At 41.6% G+C, this 20,000-nt stretch overlaps 1 protein-coding gene across 1 annotated transcript in view; it reads right to left on the bottom strand.

The window, feature by feature from the left end:
* The window catches only part of btv (dynein cytoplasmic heavy chain beethoven), a 182,890-nt gene that overhangs the window by 114,781 nt on the left and 48,109 nt on the right, over positions 1-20,000 (bottom strand). Inside the window, exons 28-37 of the mRNA XM_076198539.1 lie at positions 16,450-16,634; positions 12,669-12,807; positions 11,784-12,086; positions 11,000-11,316; positions 9,963-10,082; positions 7,724-8,857; positions 7,174-7,279; positions 4,454-4,594; positions 2,144-2,295; positions 1,252-1,396 (exon numbers count right to left, since the gene is read on the bottom strand). Coding sequence (XP_076054654.1) covers positions 1,252-1,396; positions 2,144-2,295; positions 4,454-4,594; positions 7,174-7,279; positions 7,724-8,857; positions 9,963-10,082; positions 11,000-11,316; positions 11,784-12,086; positions 12,669-12,807; positions 16,450-16,634 — 2,742 coding nt within the window. The remainder of the gene's footprint in view (positions 1-1,251; positions 1,397-2,143; positions 2,296-4,453; positions 4,595-7,173; positions 7,280-7,723; positions 8,858-9,962; positions 10,083-10,999; positions 11,317-11,783; positions 12,087-12,668; positions 12,808-16,449; positions 16,635-20,000) is intronic.

Genomic DNA, 20,000 nt, shown 5'->3' with positions numbered 1-20,000 from the left:
GGAGGGGGGAAGAAGGAAGGGGAGGGAGGGAAAGGGGGAGGAGGGGGGAAGGGGAGGGGAAAGGAAGGGCGAAGGGGAGGGGAAAGGAAGGGCGAAGGGGAGGGGAAAGGGAGGAAGGGAAGGGAAGGGAAGGGAAGGGAAGGGGAAGAGAAGGGGAAAGGGAAGGGGGAAAGGGAAGGGGGAAGGGGAGGGGGAAGGGGAGGGGGAGGAAGGGGAAAGGGAGGGGGAAAGGCAAGGGGAAGGGAAGGGGAAGGGGGAAGTGAAGGGGAAGGGGGAAGGGAAGGGGAAGGGGGAGGAGGGGGAAAGGGGAAAGGGAGGGGGAAGGGAAGGAAAGAATGAAGGGGAGAGGAAAGAGAGGGGGGAAGGGGGAGGAGAGGAGGAAGGGGGAGGAGAGGAGAGGAGGAAGGGGGAGGAGAGGAGAGGAGGAAGGGGAAGGGAGGGGAAAGGGAGGGAGGAAGGTTGGTAGTCCTCGTCTTTAAAAGCAGGTATCTTTGTCTTTCTACCCACTCGCTCGCTCTCTCTCTCTCTCTTCCCCCTCTCTTTAAACCCCTCGCTCTCTCTCTCTCTCTTTAACCCCCATCGCTCTCTCTCTCTCTTTAACCCACATCACGCTCTCTCTCTCTCTCTCTCTCTCTCTCTCTCTCTTAGGAAGAACTTCTCTCTTTCTCCTTCTCTCTTTCCATGAAACAATTTCTCTCTTTCCGTCAGTCAAGTCTTCTCTCTACCTCTCCCCCTTTCTCTCTCTCTCTCTTTCCACCAAGCGGTTTTTGTCTCTCCGTCTTTCAGGTTCCCTCTCTTTCTCTCTCTCTCTCTCTCCATCATGTAGCTTCTCTATTTCCGTCAGTCAGGTTCTCTCTATCTCCCTCTCTCTCTCTCTTTCCATCAAGTAGCTTCTCTATATCAGTCAGTCTGATCCTTTCTCTCTCTCTTTCCATCAAGTAGCTTCACTATATCCTTCATACGGGTCCTCTCTCTCTCTCTTTCCTGTAAGTAGATTCTCTACCTTCGTCAGTCAGTCCCCCCTCTCTCTCTCTCTCTGCCTCTTTCCAGGAAGTATTTTCGCTATCTTCGTCAGTCAGTCCAACCCCCTCCCCCACCTCTCTCTCTCTCTCTCTCTCTCTCTCTCTCTCTCTCTCTCTCTCTCTCTCTCTCCCTCCCTCCCCCACGCATCACCTGTACCAAGACATATCCTAATTACCAAAACCCGAAACCAACCCTTCGGGATGGGGTCGCGACCCCTCTGGGACCCACCTGCTGGTAGACGTGGACCATGGAGGTGGCCAGCTGCTGGGCCTTGGTGCTGGAGGACCAGGCCGGGTGGTTGGGGGCCACCTCCAGCAAGACGGGGCCGATGTAGGCACTGTACACGTTGATGAGTTGCTCACGGTCCGGGTACCTTAGGGGGAAGGATTGGACCCGTGAGGGCGTGAGTGTGAGCGGGAGAACGGGAGAAAGCGGGAGATTGTGAGAGTATGAGGGTGAGAGCGTGAGATTGTGAGAGTATGAGGGTGAGAGCGTGAGATTGTGAGAGTATGAGGGTGAGAGCGTGAGATTGTGAGAGTATGAGGGTGAGAGCGTGAGATTGTGAGAGTATGAGGGTGAGAGCGTGAGATTGTGAGAGTATGAGGGTGAGAGCGTGAGTGTGAAAGTGTGAGTATGTGTGTATATGTATGTGTGTGTGTGCATAGGCTTGTGTATGTGTACATAGGTGTGTGTGCGTGTGCATAGGTATGTGTGTGTGTGATAGTGTGCGCGGGTGCATGGCAGTGTGTGTGTGTGTGTGTGTGTGTATGTGTGTGTGTGTGTGTGTGTGTGTGTGTGTGTGTGTGTGTGTGTGTGTGCGCGCGTCCGAGAGTACGAGTGAGAGTGTGAGAGTACAATCGAGAGTACGATCAAATATACAAATGCAATTCAACTTGATGTACATGTAACATCAAGTTTCACAGTATACTGTGTGCCTCTGCTCCGTAGGGGTGTCAAACGAACCGCACGCTCCCCCCCTGGACTCCTGACTACACCAATTTTATTAATACAACACCCAATACATTAATACACTATATACTTATCGACCTTATACATTAAGCATAAGCGTGTTACGTTCACACGTGACCTAAGATGACCTGAGAGGTCAACGCAGACTCACCCAATAGAGGCGATGCGGACGACCGAAGTGAAGCGAGTGGACAGCTGGTGTCTGCCGAGTGCTGAGCCACCTGTCATGGAGGCCACCACCTGGACGCCCTCCATTCCCACCCATTCCAAGTTGCTGTCGTAGAAGCCTTTATAAGTCACCACCTGAAGAAAAAAAAAATATATATATATATATATAAATATATATATATATATATACATATGTATATATACGCACACATGCATTCAGAACTCCCCGTTTTCTTTTTTAATTAAATCTACAATACGGAAATGTTTGTAACCATGAAACGTGATACAATGAAATTTAAAAAAAAAAAAAAAAAAAAGTAGGTAAGGATTTACCTTTTTCAAATTTGATATATATATATATATATATATATATATATATATTATATATATATTATATTATTATATATTATATATTTATTATATATATATCATATTTGTATACAGTATATCATATATATATATATATATATATATATACATATATATATCTATATATATATATATATATATATATATTATAGTGGATTGGATATTTAATATCGGAATGGAACTGGGGGTGACTATGTGTACCTTCCTTCGATATAAACATATGTCCAGGAAAAATCTGGGGCACCAACGCTTATGTACACACACACACGCACACACCCACCCACACACAGGTCTACTTCAAGTTACTGTGTTCCTCGTTATTTTGAGCGGGTAGTTTTTTCCTTTTGGTCATATTTTTATTAAAAAAAAAAAAAAAAAAAAAAAAAAAAAAATCATTGTTGCAGGTTCACTGCATCTTTAATCCTCCTCAGGGTTGGGTTGTCTGGCCCCCTCGGAGGCTGTGGGCGGCGGGGGGGCTTTGTAGGGGGGGCTTGGCTACCTGAAGGCGGCTTTCCTTCCATCTAACCCTACCCGTCTTTTGTCCAGCCACCTTCCCCCGCCCCCCGTTTTTTTCTGTCTTTTTGTTTTTATGTTTTTCATTCTTTTAGTTTTTGTCTTTTGTTTTTGTTTTTGTTTTTCTATAGTTTATTTTTTTTTCGTTTTTCTTCCTTTTTTAGTTTTTTTTCTGTTCTTTTTTTCGTGTTTTATTTTCATTTATTTTTTCAGTAGATATTTTTCACCTTGTAATACGATAACGTGAAGGTGCCTTAGCCGTGGGCGCCATCACGCACACAGAAACACGCACACACATGTACACACACACACGTACACACGCACACACACGTACACACACACACACACACACCTATACACACACGTACGCACGCACACACGTACACACACACACAGACCTACGACTCGGTGGCACAGTTGGTAGAGCGATGAACTACTAGCATGGTGGTGCGCGTAGTGCTTGGTTCGAATCCTGCCCAGGGCCGAAATTATTTCGGTACAGATGCGCTTCGGGTCGTTACTCTGACTCTCGTGGGCGGGGAGTTGGGTGTGTGTGTGTGTGAAAGGTCATAGCATTACCAATAGATCAGACCTACGAGCTCTGAGCTCTCTTCCAGGAGGGAAATAGCTGTAGATCACGAGTCCAACACGTGATCCAAAAGACCAAGTGAATCTGTCACGTCGAGACATTAGTATATGAAATATGTAATTTACTATCATCTACACTATCTACATAGATCTATATATCCACTAACCTAGTTATCCACTATTTACTTGACTAATTTTCTATTTTTTACCTATGTCCTATCTAGTTGACTATCCATTATACTATCCATTTACTACATACTTTGCTAGTTCTCAACTAGGTTTACTATTCTAGATTAACTGCATTTAACTGGTCAGCTATGTGTATATCACATTTTCTAAATGAGCTGCGTTTAGCTGTGCACCTATTTCTATATCACACATCTTTTTCTAGATTTCTAACAAAATATACGTGTTTAGGCAACGCTATTCAACGGCTAGACTTAACGTACTATTCTTAAACAAGCTACTTATTCCTTTATCTAGATACAAGTGACTATCATAGTAGCCTCTCGTCTACTATTTCTAACCTATCTATTCTTAACACTATCCTTTGACTAGATTTAACCTACTATTCCTAACCTATCTATTCCTCTATCTAGATACTAGTGATTACTATGCCTATACCTCTCGTGTGAATATCATACGAACTAGTTGTCTCGTTCTTACAAAGGATAACAAAGGCGGAGCATGCGACAGGAGACCTTTTGGTCCATAACTAGGTCGGATGCGAAAAAATATATAATAAAAAAAAATAGATAAAATAAAATAAGATTTATAATAACATATATAATAAATAAAATAAATATATTGTTTTCGTCCTCACCTGCTGCAGGAAGGTAATCAGCTGGCAGGTCCCCCATTTGTCCGGTTTGGGCAGATTCAGGTCCTTCAGGTAGAGAACGAGCCGCTCGCAGTCCTTCGGGCGGTACACGCGGCCCGTGTTGGTGGAGATCACCATGCACACCTAAAAAATATAAAAATAAAGATGAAAATAAATAAATAAATAGAAATAAGAAATATGAAATAAATAAAAATAAGTAAATATATGAATAATTATAAATAGAAATAAATGAAAATAAAATAATATATATACATATACATATATACATATGTATATATCACATGCATATACATATATATGTATATACATATACATATATGAGAGAAACTCGCTAGTAACAGCGACATCAATCTGATAATTTTTATGACAGTCGCATGCAGGATTCGAACCCACTGCTTTCGGTCACCCGGAAGATCACCTTCACAGAGCCTTAACCCACTACACCAACAGAGACTGTAAAAGCCTTGAAACCTGGAATCGAACTGATTCCCGAGGATAGGAAAGATCACTACTCTGCGACCCCAATTCCTATTTTATATGTGTGTGTATATATATATATATATATATATATATATATATGTGTGTGTGTGTGTGTGTGTGTGTGTGTGTGTGTGTGTGTAGTTGTAATTGGAACACGTAAATCACCATGCACACCTTAGGATAAAAAAGAAAAAATATAGATATATACACGTATTCTATCTGTATACCAAGGCCTTTTTTCCCCCTGATAAGGGAGGTAGCCAAGTCAGAGGCACTTATCCACTCCCACCCATTCCACTCCCCTCCACCACCCCTTGCGCCCCCTCTCCTCTTAGCTCCTCATGGATGACGGGTCATCCCTGCATCCCGTTCACTGCTCTGGGTCAAATAAACAAATTACCATGCACACACGAAGAATAAGAATTAAATGAATAAATCATACATGAAGGAAAAGAAGTCAAAATAAATATTCAGTTGTAAATAAATAAATAAATAAGCCATTTGATAAACAGTCCAATCACTATACACACCTGATAAAGAAGAAATATATAGATGTAAGTAGATATATAATACATAAATACACAATACATATAAAATATATGAATAATATAATTAACCACATAACAAATAATTCAGAATTAATATTCTTCTCCTCTAGCTGCAGGGTGGTGAGGAAAAATGAAGAAGAATTTTAAAAGGAGTCATGAAAATAACAAAATAAAAATTCGAAAATGATCAGCGTTTCTTTTGAATGGTGACTAGTATAAAAAAAAAAAAAAAAAAAAAAAAGTGCCTCTGGTCCGTAGGGGGTGTCACCAAAGTCAGCATTTAGTATTGACAGGAGAAAATTGATAACGAAGTTACAACAAAAACAGACTCATCAACCTAATATAATAATAAACAAACAAATAAAAGATAATATTAAGTAAAAAAAAATATATATATATATATATATATAATAATATTACGAAAAATAATATTAAGTAACCAAATAAAAATTACAAGATTAAAATGAACGAAAAGTAATATCAAGTAAATTCAGGAAAAACGATAATAATAATAAAAAGAAATGAATAAAAATAATACGATGAAGGCAGATTGATTTCGCCCGTCAAGGAAGCCGGGTCGGTCGGTCTACCGACGTAAATCTTCCTTAATAAACCAAAGTTTTTACCTGAGAAAGCGAGATGGGGGAGAGGGGGGAGGGGGGTGAAGGATACGGGGGGGATAGGGGGATAGGAAGGGGGGAAGAGGGAGAGATGAGGGGGGGAAGGAAAGGGAGGGGGGAAGAGGGAGACATGGGAAGGGATGGGGAAGAGGGAAGGAGGAGAGGGAAAGAGAGGAGGAGGGAAAGAAAGAAATAATGAGGGAAGGAGGAAGGGGAGGAGAGAGAGAGAGGAAAGGAGAGAGGAAGGAAAGGAGAAGAGGAGGGAGAGAGAGAATGGGAGAGAGAGGGAGGGATGGGGGAGAGGGAGGGAGGAATGGGAGGGATGGAAGAGAGGGAGGGGTGGCGGAGAGGGAGGGAGGGATGGATGGAGGGATGGATGGAGGGAGGGATGGATGGAGGGAGGGATGGAGGGAGGGAGGGAAGGATGGAGGGAGGGATGGAGGGATGGGGTGGGGGAGAGGGAGGGATGGGAGGGATGGGGTGGGGAAGAGGTAGAGATGGGAGGGATGGGGTGGGGAAGAGGTAGGGATGGGGGAGGGGGAGGAGGGGAGGGAGGAAAGGGGAAAAGAGAGGGGAAAGAAGGAGAGAGGGAAAGAGAGAGAGTGAGAGCATAAACAAACCAATATACTTTAAAATCTAATCGCAAAAGACTTTACCAAACTGAAAAATAAACAAATAAATCGAATAAAAAGACAAAATAGAATTAAATAAGCTACTGCGAATACGCGGTTGGCGAAAATGGTTCTTCTTGCTTCCCCCCCAGTATCGTTCTCATACAAAAGGGAACTTTACCTTCTGAAGTGTATCTATGGGCTTCAGGAAGTATAGGGTGTCTATGAAATTCTTTCTCTCTCTCTCTCACACACAAAAGAGAGGCAGAGAGAGAGAGAGAGAGAGAGAGAACCACTGGATTCAGGTAAAAAAAAAAGAGAGAGAGAGAGAGAGAGAGAGAGAAAGAGCGAACCACTGGATTCAGGTAAAAAAGAATAAAATAAAAGAGAGAGAGAGAGAGAGAGAGAGAGAGAGAACCGTTGGCTTCAGGGCCAAGATTTACCTGCGAGAGTTTCTGGAGAACGTGCTGAGGCTCCGTGTAGGCGCTGCAGTGGATGACGGCCACCTGAGTGCTTCGGACTTGGTTGAAGCAATGGCGAAGCAATAAGCTTAAAAAAAAGAAAAGAAAAAAAGAAAAAGTTAGAAATAATACTAATAATATCAAATCCCACTTTTGGGATTTGGTCAAAGGAGTTTTCTGCTCTTTCTCGTGAGTCTATTAGTCGAGTCTTAAAGGTGTTCAAAACTTATAGATAACAATTACAGTGTGTTTTTTTTAAGCTTATATATGTTATGTTGTGTATTCGATCAAGGAAAAAAAATAATGGTGAAAAAAACAAGTGTGTGTGTGTGTGTGTGTGTGTGTGTGTGTGTGTGTGTGTGTGTGTGTGTGTGTGTGTGTGTGTGTGTGTGTGTGTGTGTGTGTGTGTGTGTGTGTGTGTGTGTGTGTGTGTGTGTGTGTGTGTGTGTGTGTGTGTGTGTGTGTGTGTGTGTGTGTGTGTGTGTGTGTGTGTGTGTGTGTGTGTGTGTGTGTGTGTGTGTGTGCATAACACCTTTTGCCGCAGCCCTCAGGTCCGACAAGAATGAAGGGCTGCTGGTTCTCCGGCTGCAGCCACGGCAGGAGGAAGTCGAGGGAACACTTGGAGTCCGCCGTCAGGATGAGTGGGTTCTCGGCCGCGTTCTTGACCTCGAAGTCCTCGGCGGCGTCCGACGTGTAGGCCTCGAGGCGGTCTCGGGCTGCGTCGTAGAAGACGTTCAAGGGCTTGTGAGGATCTGGGAGGTGCTCCCCGACCCAGGAGTAGACCTCCTTCGCGAAGTCGTTTCGGGTGTTCTCCGGCAGGTTCCCTCCGAGTCCCATGACAAGGGCGAGGGCGAAGTGGGCCTTGCTCGTGACGCTGTTCAAGTGCGAGAGGCCATTGAGGACCCACCCAACTAAGGTCGTCTCCACCAGGGACTCCCCCACCCGAAGGACCCAATCCACGGCCCTGAAGAAGTACTCCTCGATGTAAGACTCGAGGTACCTCTGGGTGTGTTCGTCCTGGGCCATCAGCCAGGCGCTGACGACCGCCTGGATGTCAGTGTCCTCGTCGCTGAGGAAGATCATCCCCATGCGGGAGATCGTTGCCGGAGACGCGTTCGAGAGGTCGTGGGTCTCGAAGAGGAAGTTGACGTTCGGGCCGAACTGGATCCGTTCCCCGGAGGGCATCGTCAGGAGGCGGTTGTCGTCGAGGACCGAGTTCAGAGACTCGATCCATTCGGGATCGATGTCCCCGTCGCAGATGATCCACGAAGTCACTTCGACGGGTTCTTTGACGACCTGCCGGGCAGAGGCGGTCAGGACGCCGTCAGACCACTCGCGGGTGTCTAGATCGATGTGCCCCAGGAGCTGCTGCCGGGGCATGGCCTTCGGGTTCATGATGTACGTCTTCACCTTCTTCTCCACCTTCAGGAGCGCCTGACGGAGGGTCTTCCATAAGGTCGTTTTCCCCGAACCCGAAGGCCCAACGACGACGACCCCCATACGCTGCTGGAGCTGTTCGTAGAGTTCGAGGGCTTTCTTGGTCTGTCGCTCGTTCGGGATGAGGCCGAGATCGGTGAAGGTCTCCTGAAGAGTGGCGCCGAGGTCCTCGTAGCCCACGCCTCGGAAGTTGACTTCGGGGAACACGTCGCGGACCAAGTTGTCGAACCTTTAAGAACAAACAGATAACGCAAATTAAATAAATACATAATAAAGAATATAATATATACAACAAAATAAATACATAATGAAAATTAAATAAATACATGATAAAAGAAATAATATATACATAACAGAAAACATAGATACGAAAAGAAAAATAAATACATAATGAAAATGTAATATATATAACAAAAAGACAAATACATAATAGAAATCAAATACACAATAAAAATATAATATATATAACAAAAACCAAATACATAATGAAAATTATATAAATACAAAACAAAAATATTATATATACAACAAAAAGCAAATACATACAGAAAATTAAATAAATATATAATAGAAATATAATATACATAACAAAAAGCAATTACATAATGAAAATTAAATAAATACATAATAGAAATATAATATATATAACAGAAAACAAATATAAATAAGAAAATCAATATATAATTAAGATAATAATTACAATAATATAAAAAATTTAATACATGAATAAATTTCAAACTAATAAAATAGATAAATAGACAATTACATAAATAAAAAAGAAATAAGCAAATAAATATAAAATCAATAGATACATAAATAAGTGAAATATAAATAAAAAATAAATAGAATAAATAAAAATAGAAATGTAAATAAAATTGAATAGACAAAGTAAAACAAACAAAATTAAAAGAAATGGAAAACAACCAAGAAAATTAATCTAAATAAAATAGCATTAAAATCACCACTGGGTAAAATTTTTAGAAGATTGACGATTAACATCCTTAACATTAACCAATCAACATTATCACGATTAACCCTTAACCTTAGAGGTTTAAATATTAGCCTTAACTCGTTGATCTCAAACCATCAATGCTGAAACCTTTACAAAGGTTAAAATCTTTAATCCTCGTTTTTATTTCTTTATAAAAAAGAAAAGAAAAAAAAATCTTTACAAAGGATTACAAAGGCGGAGCATGCCGACAGGAGACCTTTTGATCCATATCTAGGTCGGATGCGAAAAAAAAATCATATTAATAATAAAATAATAAATAAAAACTATTGGGACATAGTTCGATCAAGGAGAACAAGGATTAGGATAGAAACGCTGGACTTGCCTCGAACTGTCAGCGAACGTCAGTTTGGAGAGCGTGTTGAGACGAAGAGCTTGTACTACGACCTCATACTCGAGTTCAGCCGTCATGCCCTTCGCTTTTTCCTCGTCAGTCATGCCTTGCCTGAAGGAGGAGGAGGAGGAGGAGAACGAGGAGAGATAGGTAAGATGGAGAAATAAGAGAAATGATATGATAATATATGAGCTATGCATTAACACAGACAGGCTGATAGGTAGATATAGACACACAGACTGACAGAGAAACATATACAGTCAGTTATTCAGACAGACAGACATGGGAACAGACACAGAAACACAGACACACAGACACACACACATCCATACCCACACATAGTCTCTCTCTCTTTTTCTCTCTCTCTCTCTCACCTCAAGGACTCCAAGAGACTTCCCGACCCCTTGAGGACCGTCTCTCTCTCTCTCTCTCTCTTTCTCTCTCTCTCTCACCTCAAGGTCTGCAAGAGACTGCTCGACCCCTTGAGGATTCTCTCTCTCTCTCTCTCTCTTTCTCTCTCTCTCACCTCAAGGTCTGCAGGAGACTGCCCGACCCCTTCAGGACCGTCTCTCTCTCTCTCTCTCTCTCGCTCTCTCTCTCACTCTCTCTCACCTCAAGGTCTGCAGAAGACTGCCCGACCCCTTGAGGACCCTCTCTCTCTCTCTCTCTCTCTCTCTCTCTCTCTCTCTCTCTCTCTCTCTCTCTCTCTCTCTCTCCTCAAGGTCTGCAAGAGACATCCCGACCCCTTGAGGACCCTCTCTCTCTCTTTCTCTCTCTCTCTCTCTCTCTCTCTCTCACCTCAAGGTCTGTAAGAGACATCCCGACCCCTTGAGGACCCTCTCTCTCTCTTTCTCTCTCTCTCTCTCTCTCTCTCTCTCTCTCTCTCTCTCTCTCTCTCTCTATCCTCAAGGTCTGCAAGAGACATCCCGACCCCTTGAGGACCCTCTCTCTCCCTTTCTCTCTCTCTCTCTCTCTCTCTCTATCTATCTCTCTCTCTCTCTCTATCTATCTCTCTCTCTCTCTCTCACCTCAAGGTCTGCAGGAGACTGCCCGAGCCCTTGAGGACCGTCTTCAGGGCCCGAAGTCCCCAGTCGTAGTGCTGCTGCGCCGTCAGGAGTTCCTTGGAGAGGGAGAAGACGGCCACCAGCTTCCTGCCGAGGCTCTTCGCGTTCTTGAAGCCCTCCGAGAAGAGGATGACCTCGGCGATGAGCTCGTTGTCCGGGCGGGACATGACCACAGGACGGAAGAGCTGCTTCAGATTGTCTGGAAGCTTCTGCCGGCCGCCGTAGCCCTTCCCGGCCGGGTTCATCGTGATGAAGATGCCAGAGTTGGGGTCGACAGGGACCTGGTGACGTCATAAAAAAAAAATAAAAAAAAATTATATATATATATATATATATATATATATATATATACACATATATATATATAGTAGCAAAGACGACATGGTTTCAGTAGTAGGGAGCTTTTTACTTGAAAAAATATTCAGGATATTGTGTGAGGAACGACACCCGACACAAAGATAGGAAAAGAAATAGAAAAAAAAATGAGTGGAAAAAAAAGGAAAGGGAAAATAAAAACAACAAAAAAGAGAAAGAAAAGAAAGAAAAGGAGAGAGAGAGAGCGAAAGAGAGAGCGAAAGAGAGAGAGAGAGAGAGAGAGAGAGAGAGAGAGAGAGAGAGAGAGAGAGAGAGAGAGAGAGAGAGAGAGAGGGGGGGGCAAGAAAACTTACAAACAAACAAACACGACACCCCCCCCTCAAAAAAAAAAAAAAAAAAAAAAAAAAAAAAAGTGAAGTCCCCTTCCTTTTACCTCTTTCCCGAGGAGCTGGGTCGTCCCGGCCTTGGACCTGAGGGAGGCCTGGATGGTCTGAATCTGCATGGACACCGCCGACAGCACGGCCTCCTCCAGGCGATTAAACTCGTCGAAGCATCCCCAAGCGCCGCACTTGACCAACCCGACGAAGATCCTTCCCATGGACTTGACGTCGATGCCCTCGTCGCAGTTGAAGACGAGGACCTGCCTGCCGAAGAGCCCCCCAAGGGCTTTGACGGACTCCGTCTTCCCGGTCCCCGCGGGGCCGAAGGGGTTCCCTCCGAGGCCCATGCGCATCCCCTGGGGGAGGAGGAAGAACTTGGAATTGGTGGGATCCCCCTTCTTCGATCTCGAACTCGGATCTACGAACTCGTGTGGTTCCTCGTAGGTGCTTTGCTTATGAGACACTATTGACTAATTACCTTGGGACCAAAGAGACAGACGTCGGAGAGGATCACCTCCAAGTATTCACGAACACACCTATCCCTCACCGCCACCTGGATGTGCAGCCCCGAAGGACTGGTACTCGATCCCCGGGCCGAGGACACAAAATCTCAAATTTGACCATTTTTGTCCACTTTTTTCACACAAGGGGAACCGGCGACAACTCCTCTCTAATACAATTCCCACCACAATCCAACTCGACCCGTGGGAACTCCCTCAACATGACCAGTTAAGTTGTCGTCACAGTTACATTATAGTGAAACATATGTAAATAATTAAACCTTTTCTAATAACGCATTATTAGAATTAATCCATTTCCTAGATTTGATGTCTAAGAAATTCACAAGTTATTAGAATTTTGAAAAAAAAAAAAAAAAAAAAAAAAAAAAAAATTATCTCACCACAAGGGCTCTCACACTTTCTCACTCTTACTCTCACCTGCGTCAGCGTGAGATAACACTTATCCGTGAGAGGCGTGTGGACGAGTTTGGGGGTGTTGCCCTGATACTCGTACGTGTAGTTGAACTCTGCGTCGACCATTCGCATGATAGCGCTTCCCTCGTCCTTGACGTAGTACCTGGAGTGGCACTCGAAGTTAGTTACTCAGGAAGTTAGTTAGGGAGTTAACTTATGGAGTTAGTTAGGGAGTTAGTAAGTTAACTTAAGTAGTTAGGGAGTTGATTAAGGAGTTAACTTAGGGAGTCAGTAAGTTAACTTAGGGATTTAGGGAATTAGGGAGTTAGGGAGGGAGTAAGAGAGTTAGTCAGTTAACTTAGGGAGTTAGTAAATTAACTTAGGGAGCTAGTAAGTTAACTTAGGTAGTTAGCTAGTTAGCTGGTTATTTTTTTTTTTTTTTTGTTAGATGGCTAGAATTTTAGCTGGCTATTTTGTTAGTGAACTAACTAGCTAATTATTTGGCTAGTCAGGTAGTTATCTATATACTAGCTAGTTATTTAGTTAACTAAATATTTAGCTAGCTAGTTTGTTAGATAACTAGTTAGTTATCTATATGCTAATTAGTTATGTAGTTAACTAACTAGTTATTCACTTAGCTAGTTTGTTAGTTACCTAGCTAGTTTGCTATATAGGTAACTAGTTAATAAGTTAACTAGTTAGCTAGTTAGTTATATGCTAGGTAGTTACTTAGTTAACTAGCTGGTTATTTAGCTAGTTAGATAGCTAGTTTGTTAGATAGCTAACTAGCTAGTTATCTATATGCTAATAAGTTATTTAGTTAACTAGCTAATTATTCAGTTAGCTAACTAGTTTGCTAGATAGCTAACTAGCTAGTTAGGTAATTATCTATATGTTAGCTAGTTACTTAGTTAAGTAGCTAGTTATTCACTTAACTATTTTGCAAGATGACTTACTAGATAGTTAATTAGCTAATTATTTATACGCTAGCTAGTTATTTAACTAGCTAGTTATTCAGTTAGCTAGTTTGCTAGTTAACTAACTAGTTTGTCAGATAGTTAACTAGCTAGTAATTTAGCTAATCAGCTATGGCTAGCTAGTCATTTAGTTAACTAGCTAGTTATTCAGTTAATTAGTTTCTTATATACCTAATTAGCTAGTTATTTAGTTAGCTAGTTATCTATATGGTAGCTAGTTATTTAGTTAAATAGCTAGTTATTCAGTTAGCTAGTTTGCTAGTTAGCTAGCTAGCTTATTAGCTAATTAGTTTGTTAGTTATGTAACTAGTTACTTCATTGGTCAGCGTGTTAGTTTATTATTTACCTAGTTTGTTAGTTATTTTATTATCTAGCTAGTTGGTTTGTTATTTGGCTAGTTAGCTTATTGAATAGATGGTTAGTTTGTTGATTAACTAGATTGGTAGATAGTTTGTCAATTAGCTAGTTAGTTGTTAATTTATCAATTAGCTAGCTAGTCAATTAGTTTCCTAGTTAACTAGCTAGTTGGTTAGTTATTGTTTCTAGTTTATCAGCTATACGGTTTATTACATCACTAGATAACTAGGTAGTCAGATAATAAGTTAGTTAGGGTGTCAATAAATTAGTCAAGTAAATGAGAAAGATGTAGAGACGTACACAAAAACGTACACACGTACACATACACACACACGCACACACACACGCGCGCACACACACACACACACAAACACACACACAGGAAACCTAAAGTACTCGTACAATCGCTGTGTATTTTTATAACAAAGGCCTTTCTCTACACAAAAATAACGAATAAAACAAAAGAATACATTCGAACACACTCGGAAAACAAAGGAAATGGCGTCGGATTCAAATAACTCACAACAAAACAAATTTAGATCCTAAAAAAATATACATATAGAAAATAGATACAAAATATATAAACAGGCATAGAAAAATATATATTTCATTGTGGGTGTAATTACAATCGCAAAAGACTGATTGATCTACGCTTATTTATGTTGGAAAAGGTGAATTCAAAATGTAGATAGTCGCGACTAAAATGTCGACATTTTAGATTCGAAATGAAAATACTAAACCATTCAATTTTTGTCTTTTCCATTGAAAAAGTCTGGTTACATAACTGATAACGTTCCATAAACAAATCTCTTTCATGTACAAAGGACAAAAACCAAAGAATTTTCCCGCTAAAGCGACTGACGTCACGAGCAAGCGACATGACGTCACGGGAGCAAAATGTCCTTTTTAAGGCGACATGTACTCAGATTTTTGGTCTAAAAATGGATGTTTGCACAATCTTTATTTTCTTCAAACCTTCCCGCAATGAAAGATCAACTATTCATACTTTTTTCGAGATAGTAGATGCTTGTGTATGACGTACGAAATTCTGTGGGAATACATGTCAATATGTAGGCGTATGAACGACTGGCGTGTTTATATACCTGTATATATATATATATATACGTGTGTGTGTGTGTGTGTGTGTGTGTGTGTGTGTGTGTGTGTGTGTGTACGTTCGTGCATGTGCGTGTATGAGCGTGTGTGCGTGACTACATACGTACGTGCGTGTGAGCTCGTGTAAGCGCGTGTGTGTGTGTGTGATTCACTATGGTTTTTGGATCACGTGTGGGACTCGTGATCGACAGCTATTTCCCTCCCGGAAGAGAGCTCAGAGCTCGTATATGACCGATCTATGGGTAATGCTGTGGCATTAAACGCACACACACACACCCAACTCCCCGCCCACGAGAGTTGGAGTAACAACCCGCAACGCAGCGATACTGAAATTATTTCAGCCCTGGGCGGGATTCGAACCGGGAACTCTACCAACTGCGCCACGAGTTGTGTGTGTGTGTGTGTGTGTGTGTGTGTGTGTGCTTGCAAATGCCGTTACATTATTCTACTGTATTTCTTCTTTAGTAAATACACCGATAAAAAAAACAAATTCCGGAATTAAAAACAATAAAAACAAAAAATATTGCTTATTTTCACAAAATAGAAACACCCCATATACATATATATATATATATATACATACATATATATATATATAATACTGATGACCCACTTTCGGAGAAGAATAAGCGAAGATATAGAGATCTGTATATTTCGATCACTTACTGTGATCCTCTTCGGCAGATATGAGTTACAAAGTACAGAACAATGTGTATTTATAGTAAAGCAGTGAGGTAGCATGAGGGGACGAGGCTCAGGTCAACACGCCCGGCACGCATGCTCGCATCTTGGTGGCTCAGGTCACATGACCGGCGTTGCATGGGCCTTGGTGGTTTTTGTCCACCGCTAATGTTGATGGTAACATTTTATTTATGGCAAAAGAAGAAATACAGTCTGGTGACCATTGACCATGGGAAATGTTATAATTTGGGAAATTATTTATTAAGGAGGATTCTACTATTTTTCTTCTGAAACTACATTTGGATTTATAAATTATTTCAGCATCGTCCCAATTTATTCGGTGGTTTTTATTGGCGACGTGCTGAAATACTGCGGAATTTTCCTGTCCGTATTTAACAGAGTTCTTGTGCTCCTTAACCCTGGTATTGAGATCTCGACCCGTCTGTCCCCAATATACATCATTGCAATCTAAACAAGGTAATTTATAAACTCCAGGAGTTGTATTACTCTTGGATCTATGATGTATACTGACAACTTTACTGAACAAATTATTATATATATATATATATATATATATATATATATATATATACAGACACACACACACACACACACACACACACACACACACACACACACACACATTAGGACAGAAACGCTGGCGACAACCCAACCTGAGCTGCTTCTGCCAAGCCCAGTCGGAGGTCGACTCGACCTTGGCCTCGACCAGCTGCTCGACGACGTCGATGTTGTGGATAGTGTCGAGGATGAGCGCCTTCAGCTTGAGGCTCAGGACTCGACTGTCGCCCGTCGACCCGTCCTCGCCCAGATCGACGCTCGTGTAGGACTCCAGCTGTGTCTGGAAAGGGAGGAAGTCGACCGTGAGGTGGGTCTCGTTGTGGTCCAAAATGTGAAAAAAGGGTCCAAAAAATGGGGTCCAAAATGGGGTAAAAAAAAATTTAGTCCATAAACTGGGGTGCAAGACATGGGTTAAAAGTTTAGTCCATAAATTGGGGTCCAAAAAATAGGCTAAAAAATTTAGTAAAGAAAAATTGGGTCCAAAAATAGGGTCCAAAAATAGGGTCCAAAAATGGGGTCCAAAAATTTAGTCCATAAACTGGGGTCTAAGAAATGGGTTAAGAATTTAGTCCCAAAAATGGGGTCCAAAAATAGGGTAAAAAATGAATAGAAAATCAAATCAAATAGATAAATAAAAAAGAAAAAGGTCCAAAAATTGAGTCCATAAATTGGGGTCCAAGAAATGTGTTCAAAAATTTAGTCCAAAAAAATTGGGTACAAAAATTGGGTCCATAAACTGGGGTCCAAGAAATGTGTCCAAAAATTTATTAAAAAAAATGTGGTCCAAAAATGGGGTCTAAGAATAGAGTCCAAAATAGATCCAAGATATAGGGTGCAAAATTGGGGTCTAAAAATAGGGTCCAAAAATAGAATAAAAAGGTAAAAAAATTGAGTTAAAAAAGGGGGTCCAAGAAATAGGGTCCAAAAAATGGGGTTGTAAAATGGGGTCCAAAAAATGGGTTCGAAAAAGGAGGGCCAAGTCGATCAATGTACCAAATGGGCACAGAGGTCGATCAAGGTCCAAATTGAGGTCCAAAGTCGAGCTAAATCCCAAGTGGTGTCGAGGTCGATCGAGCCCCAAAAATGGGGTCCTAATAGGTCGAGATCCAAAAATGGGGTCCTAATGAGTCGCGGTCACACATGAGGTCTAAGTCGATTCAGGTCCAAAATGAGGTCGAGGTCGATCGAGGGTCCAAAATGGGGTCCAAAATCGATCGAGGCTTTGAAATGGGGTCCAAATTGGTCAAAAATAACATTTTATATATATATATACAAATATATATATTACAGAAAAAACACATTGAAGCCGCCCAACGTTTAAGAAATAATCTGGACGTGACGGTAAGACGTGCCGATAAAGCCTCGGTATTCGTCCTTATCCCCACCTCAGAATATCTTGAAAAGATTGATAATATTCTAGAGGATAGATCCAAATTCCAACCCATCCAGAAAAATCCTATCCCTGAAATAGTCACTAGAGTCAATAAAATTATTGACGCTATCAACGCTGTCCAAGGAGGTACCAAGCTGTGCAAATTGTCTGGTGAATACAAACCAGGATACTGTTATGGTAATGTAAAAATCCACAAACCCAATAACCCCCTCCGACCCATAATTAGCCAAATACCTACACCTACGTACAAGTTAGCTAAAAAATTAAATAATCTCTTAACACCATTTATCCCAAACAGATTCAGCTTGTCATCGTCTCACGAATTCCTGGACCTGGTAAAAGATGCTCCCAGCCGAGGAATAATAGCATCGCTGGATGCCACTTCGTTATTCACTAACATTTCCGTGGACAGAACTATAAACTTTATCTGTGACAAAATATACAGAAGTGGACCTGCCCCCGGACTAGACATACCTGAAAAACATCTACGCTCCCTACTCGAGACTTGTACTAAAATGTCTCCTTTCCGCTGCCCAAGCGGGAAGCTTTACCAACAAACGGATGGAGTTGCTATGGGTTCCCTCCTTTAGGGGTTCTCTTTGCCAATTTTTTCATGGGCTCGGTTGAGGAAATAGTCTTCAGTGAAATTAGCAAACCCAATATTTACTGTAGATATATTGATGATATTTTTGTCCAAACTGATTCACACCAAGACCTTGAAATCTTGAGGAGGAAACTCATGGAGGTGTCGGGGATTGATTTCACTGTCGAACATAGTGAAAATGGTTCCCTCCCCTTCCTGGACGTCCTCCTTAAACAGACTAATTGTTCCTTTTCTTCCAGCGTGTATGTTAAGGACACCAACCCCGGACTATGTATGAGCGGAGAAAGTGAGTGCCCCAAAAAGTACAGAGACTCCACTATCAGCACCCTTTTTAGAAGAGCCCTTAGCCATTGTTCTTCTTGGTCAGACACCCAGAAGGAGATAGACAGAGTCCACCAACTTCTAATTAATAATGGTTACTCCAACAACGAAGTACAATCTACACTCAGAAGAGTTATTGACACCTGGTACCAAGAACCTCATCACACTACCACAGAACATGAAGGAACCACACACCGCATATTCTTTAAGTCCCAGATGTCCAATAAATATAAAGAGGATGAGAAAATATTAAAAGACATTATTAAAAGAAATGTGACCCCCACGAAAGAACGTGACAAATTATCACTCACCATTTACTACAGGAGCAAGAAAACATCTTCCCTAATCCTAAAAAATCACACCGCCCCAAAACCTCATGGTATACGTCAATCCCACGTAGTATATAAATTCACCTGCCCAGAGGAGGACTGTACGCCCCTATCTACCTACGTGGGAAGGACAACTACCACCCTGTCCAGAAGAATCACCCTTCACCTACAACAAGGAGGACCGAAACAACACCTTTGGACCCACCACAGACGCCATCTCGACAGGGAAACCATGGTACACAACACAGAAATCGTCGCAGAGGAGAAGGACCTCCAACGTTTGACCATTTTGGAGGCTGTAATCATAAAAGATTTACAACCAATTATTAATGTGCAAACGAATGATTTCTCCCTCCTCCCCAGCATGAAACCTACACGTAGGAGACATTTGTTCACCAAAATACAACCACCAGATCAGAGAACACCCATAAATGTCCAAAATATCCCCGCAGAGGGTAAAATGTCATGCCTTAGGCGATCGGCTAGGCTTAGGAACCAACCGAACTCCGCCAGCCAAACAGAGGAGTCATTAAGTGACCTCTCCAAGTTTTGCCTTTATACATATTTATACTCGTCTTGGTCACACTTCCCTTCACTCCAACTGAAGATGCAGAACGATCTGCGAAACGTCTTGGGTTTATTATACTGTGTTTTGTTTATTTTCATTCATTTTGTATATAACATAGACTTCTGTGTTAATATAAGTTACCAATGTCAATTGGAAATTTGCTTCTTCCCCTCTCATTTCCCCAGAAATCTACTTTCCGAAAGCTAGAAAGCTTAAGAAAGAAATTAATTTCTAATGAATTTGCTGTCGTTTTCAACAGAATATGCTTAAAAGAGAATCTCCTGCCACGCTTCACGAATATATATATATACATATATATACATACATATATATATATATATATATATATATACATATACATATATATATGTACATATATATATATATATATACATATATATATATATATATATATATATATATATATATAT

The sequence above is a fragment of the Oratosquilla oratoria genome, chromosome 15 (genome assembly GCF_046742065.1).
Source record: "Oratosquilla oratoria isolate Oo_2021 chromosome 15, ASM4674206v1, whole genome shotgun sequence".
Lineage (NCBI taxonomy): Eukaryota > Metazoa > Arthropoda > Malacostraca > Stomatopoda > Squillidae > Oratosquilla > Oratosquilla oratoria.
This window is presented reverse-complemented; position numbering and strand designations above follow the sequence as displayed.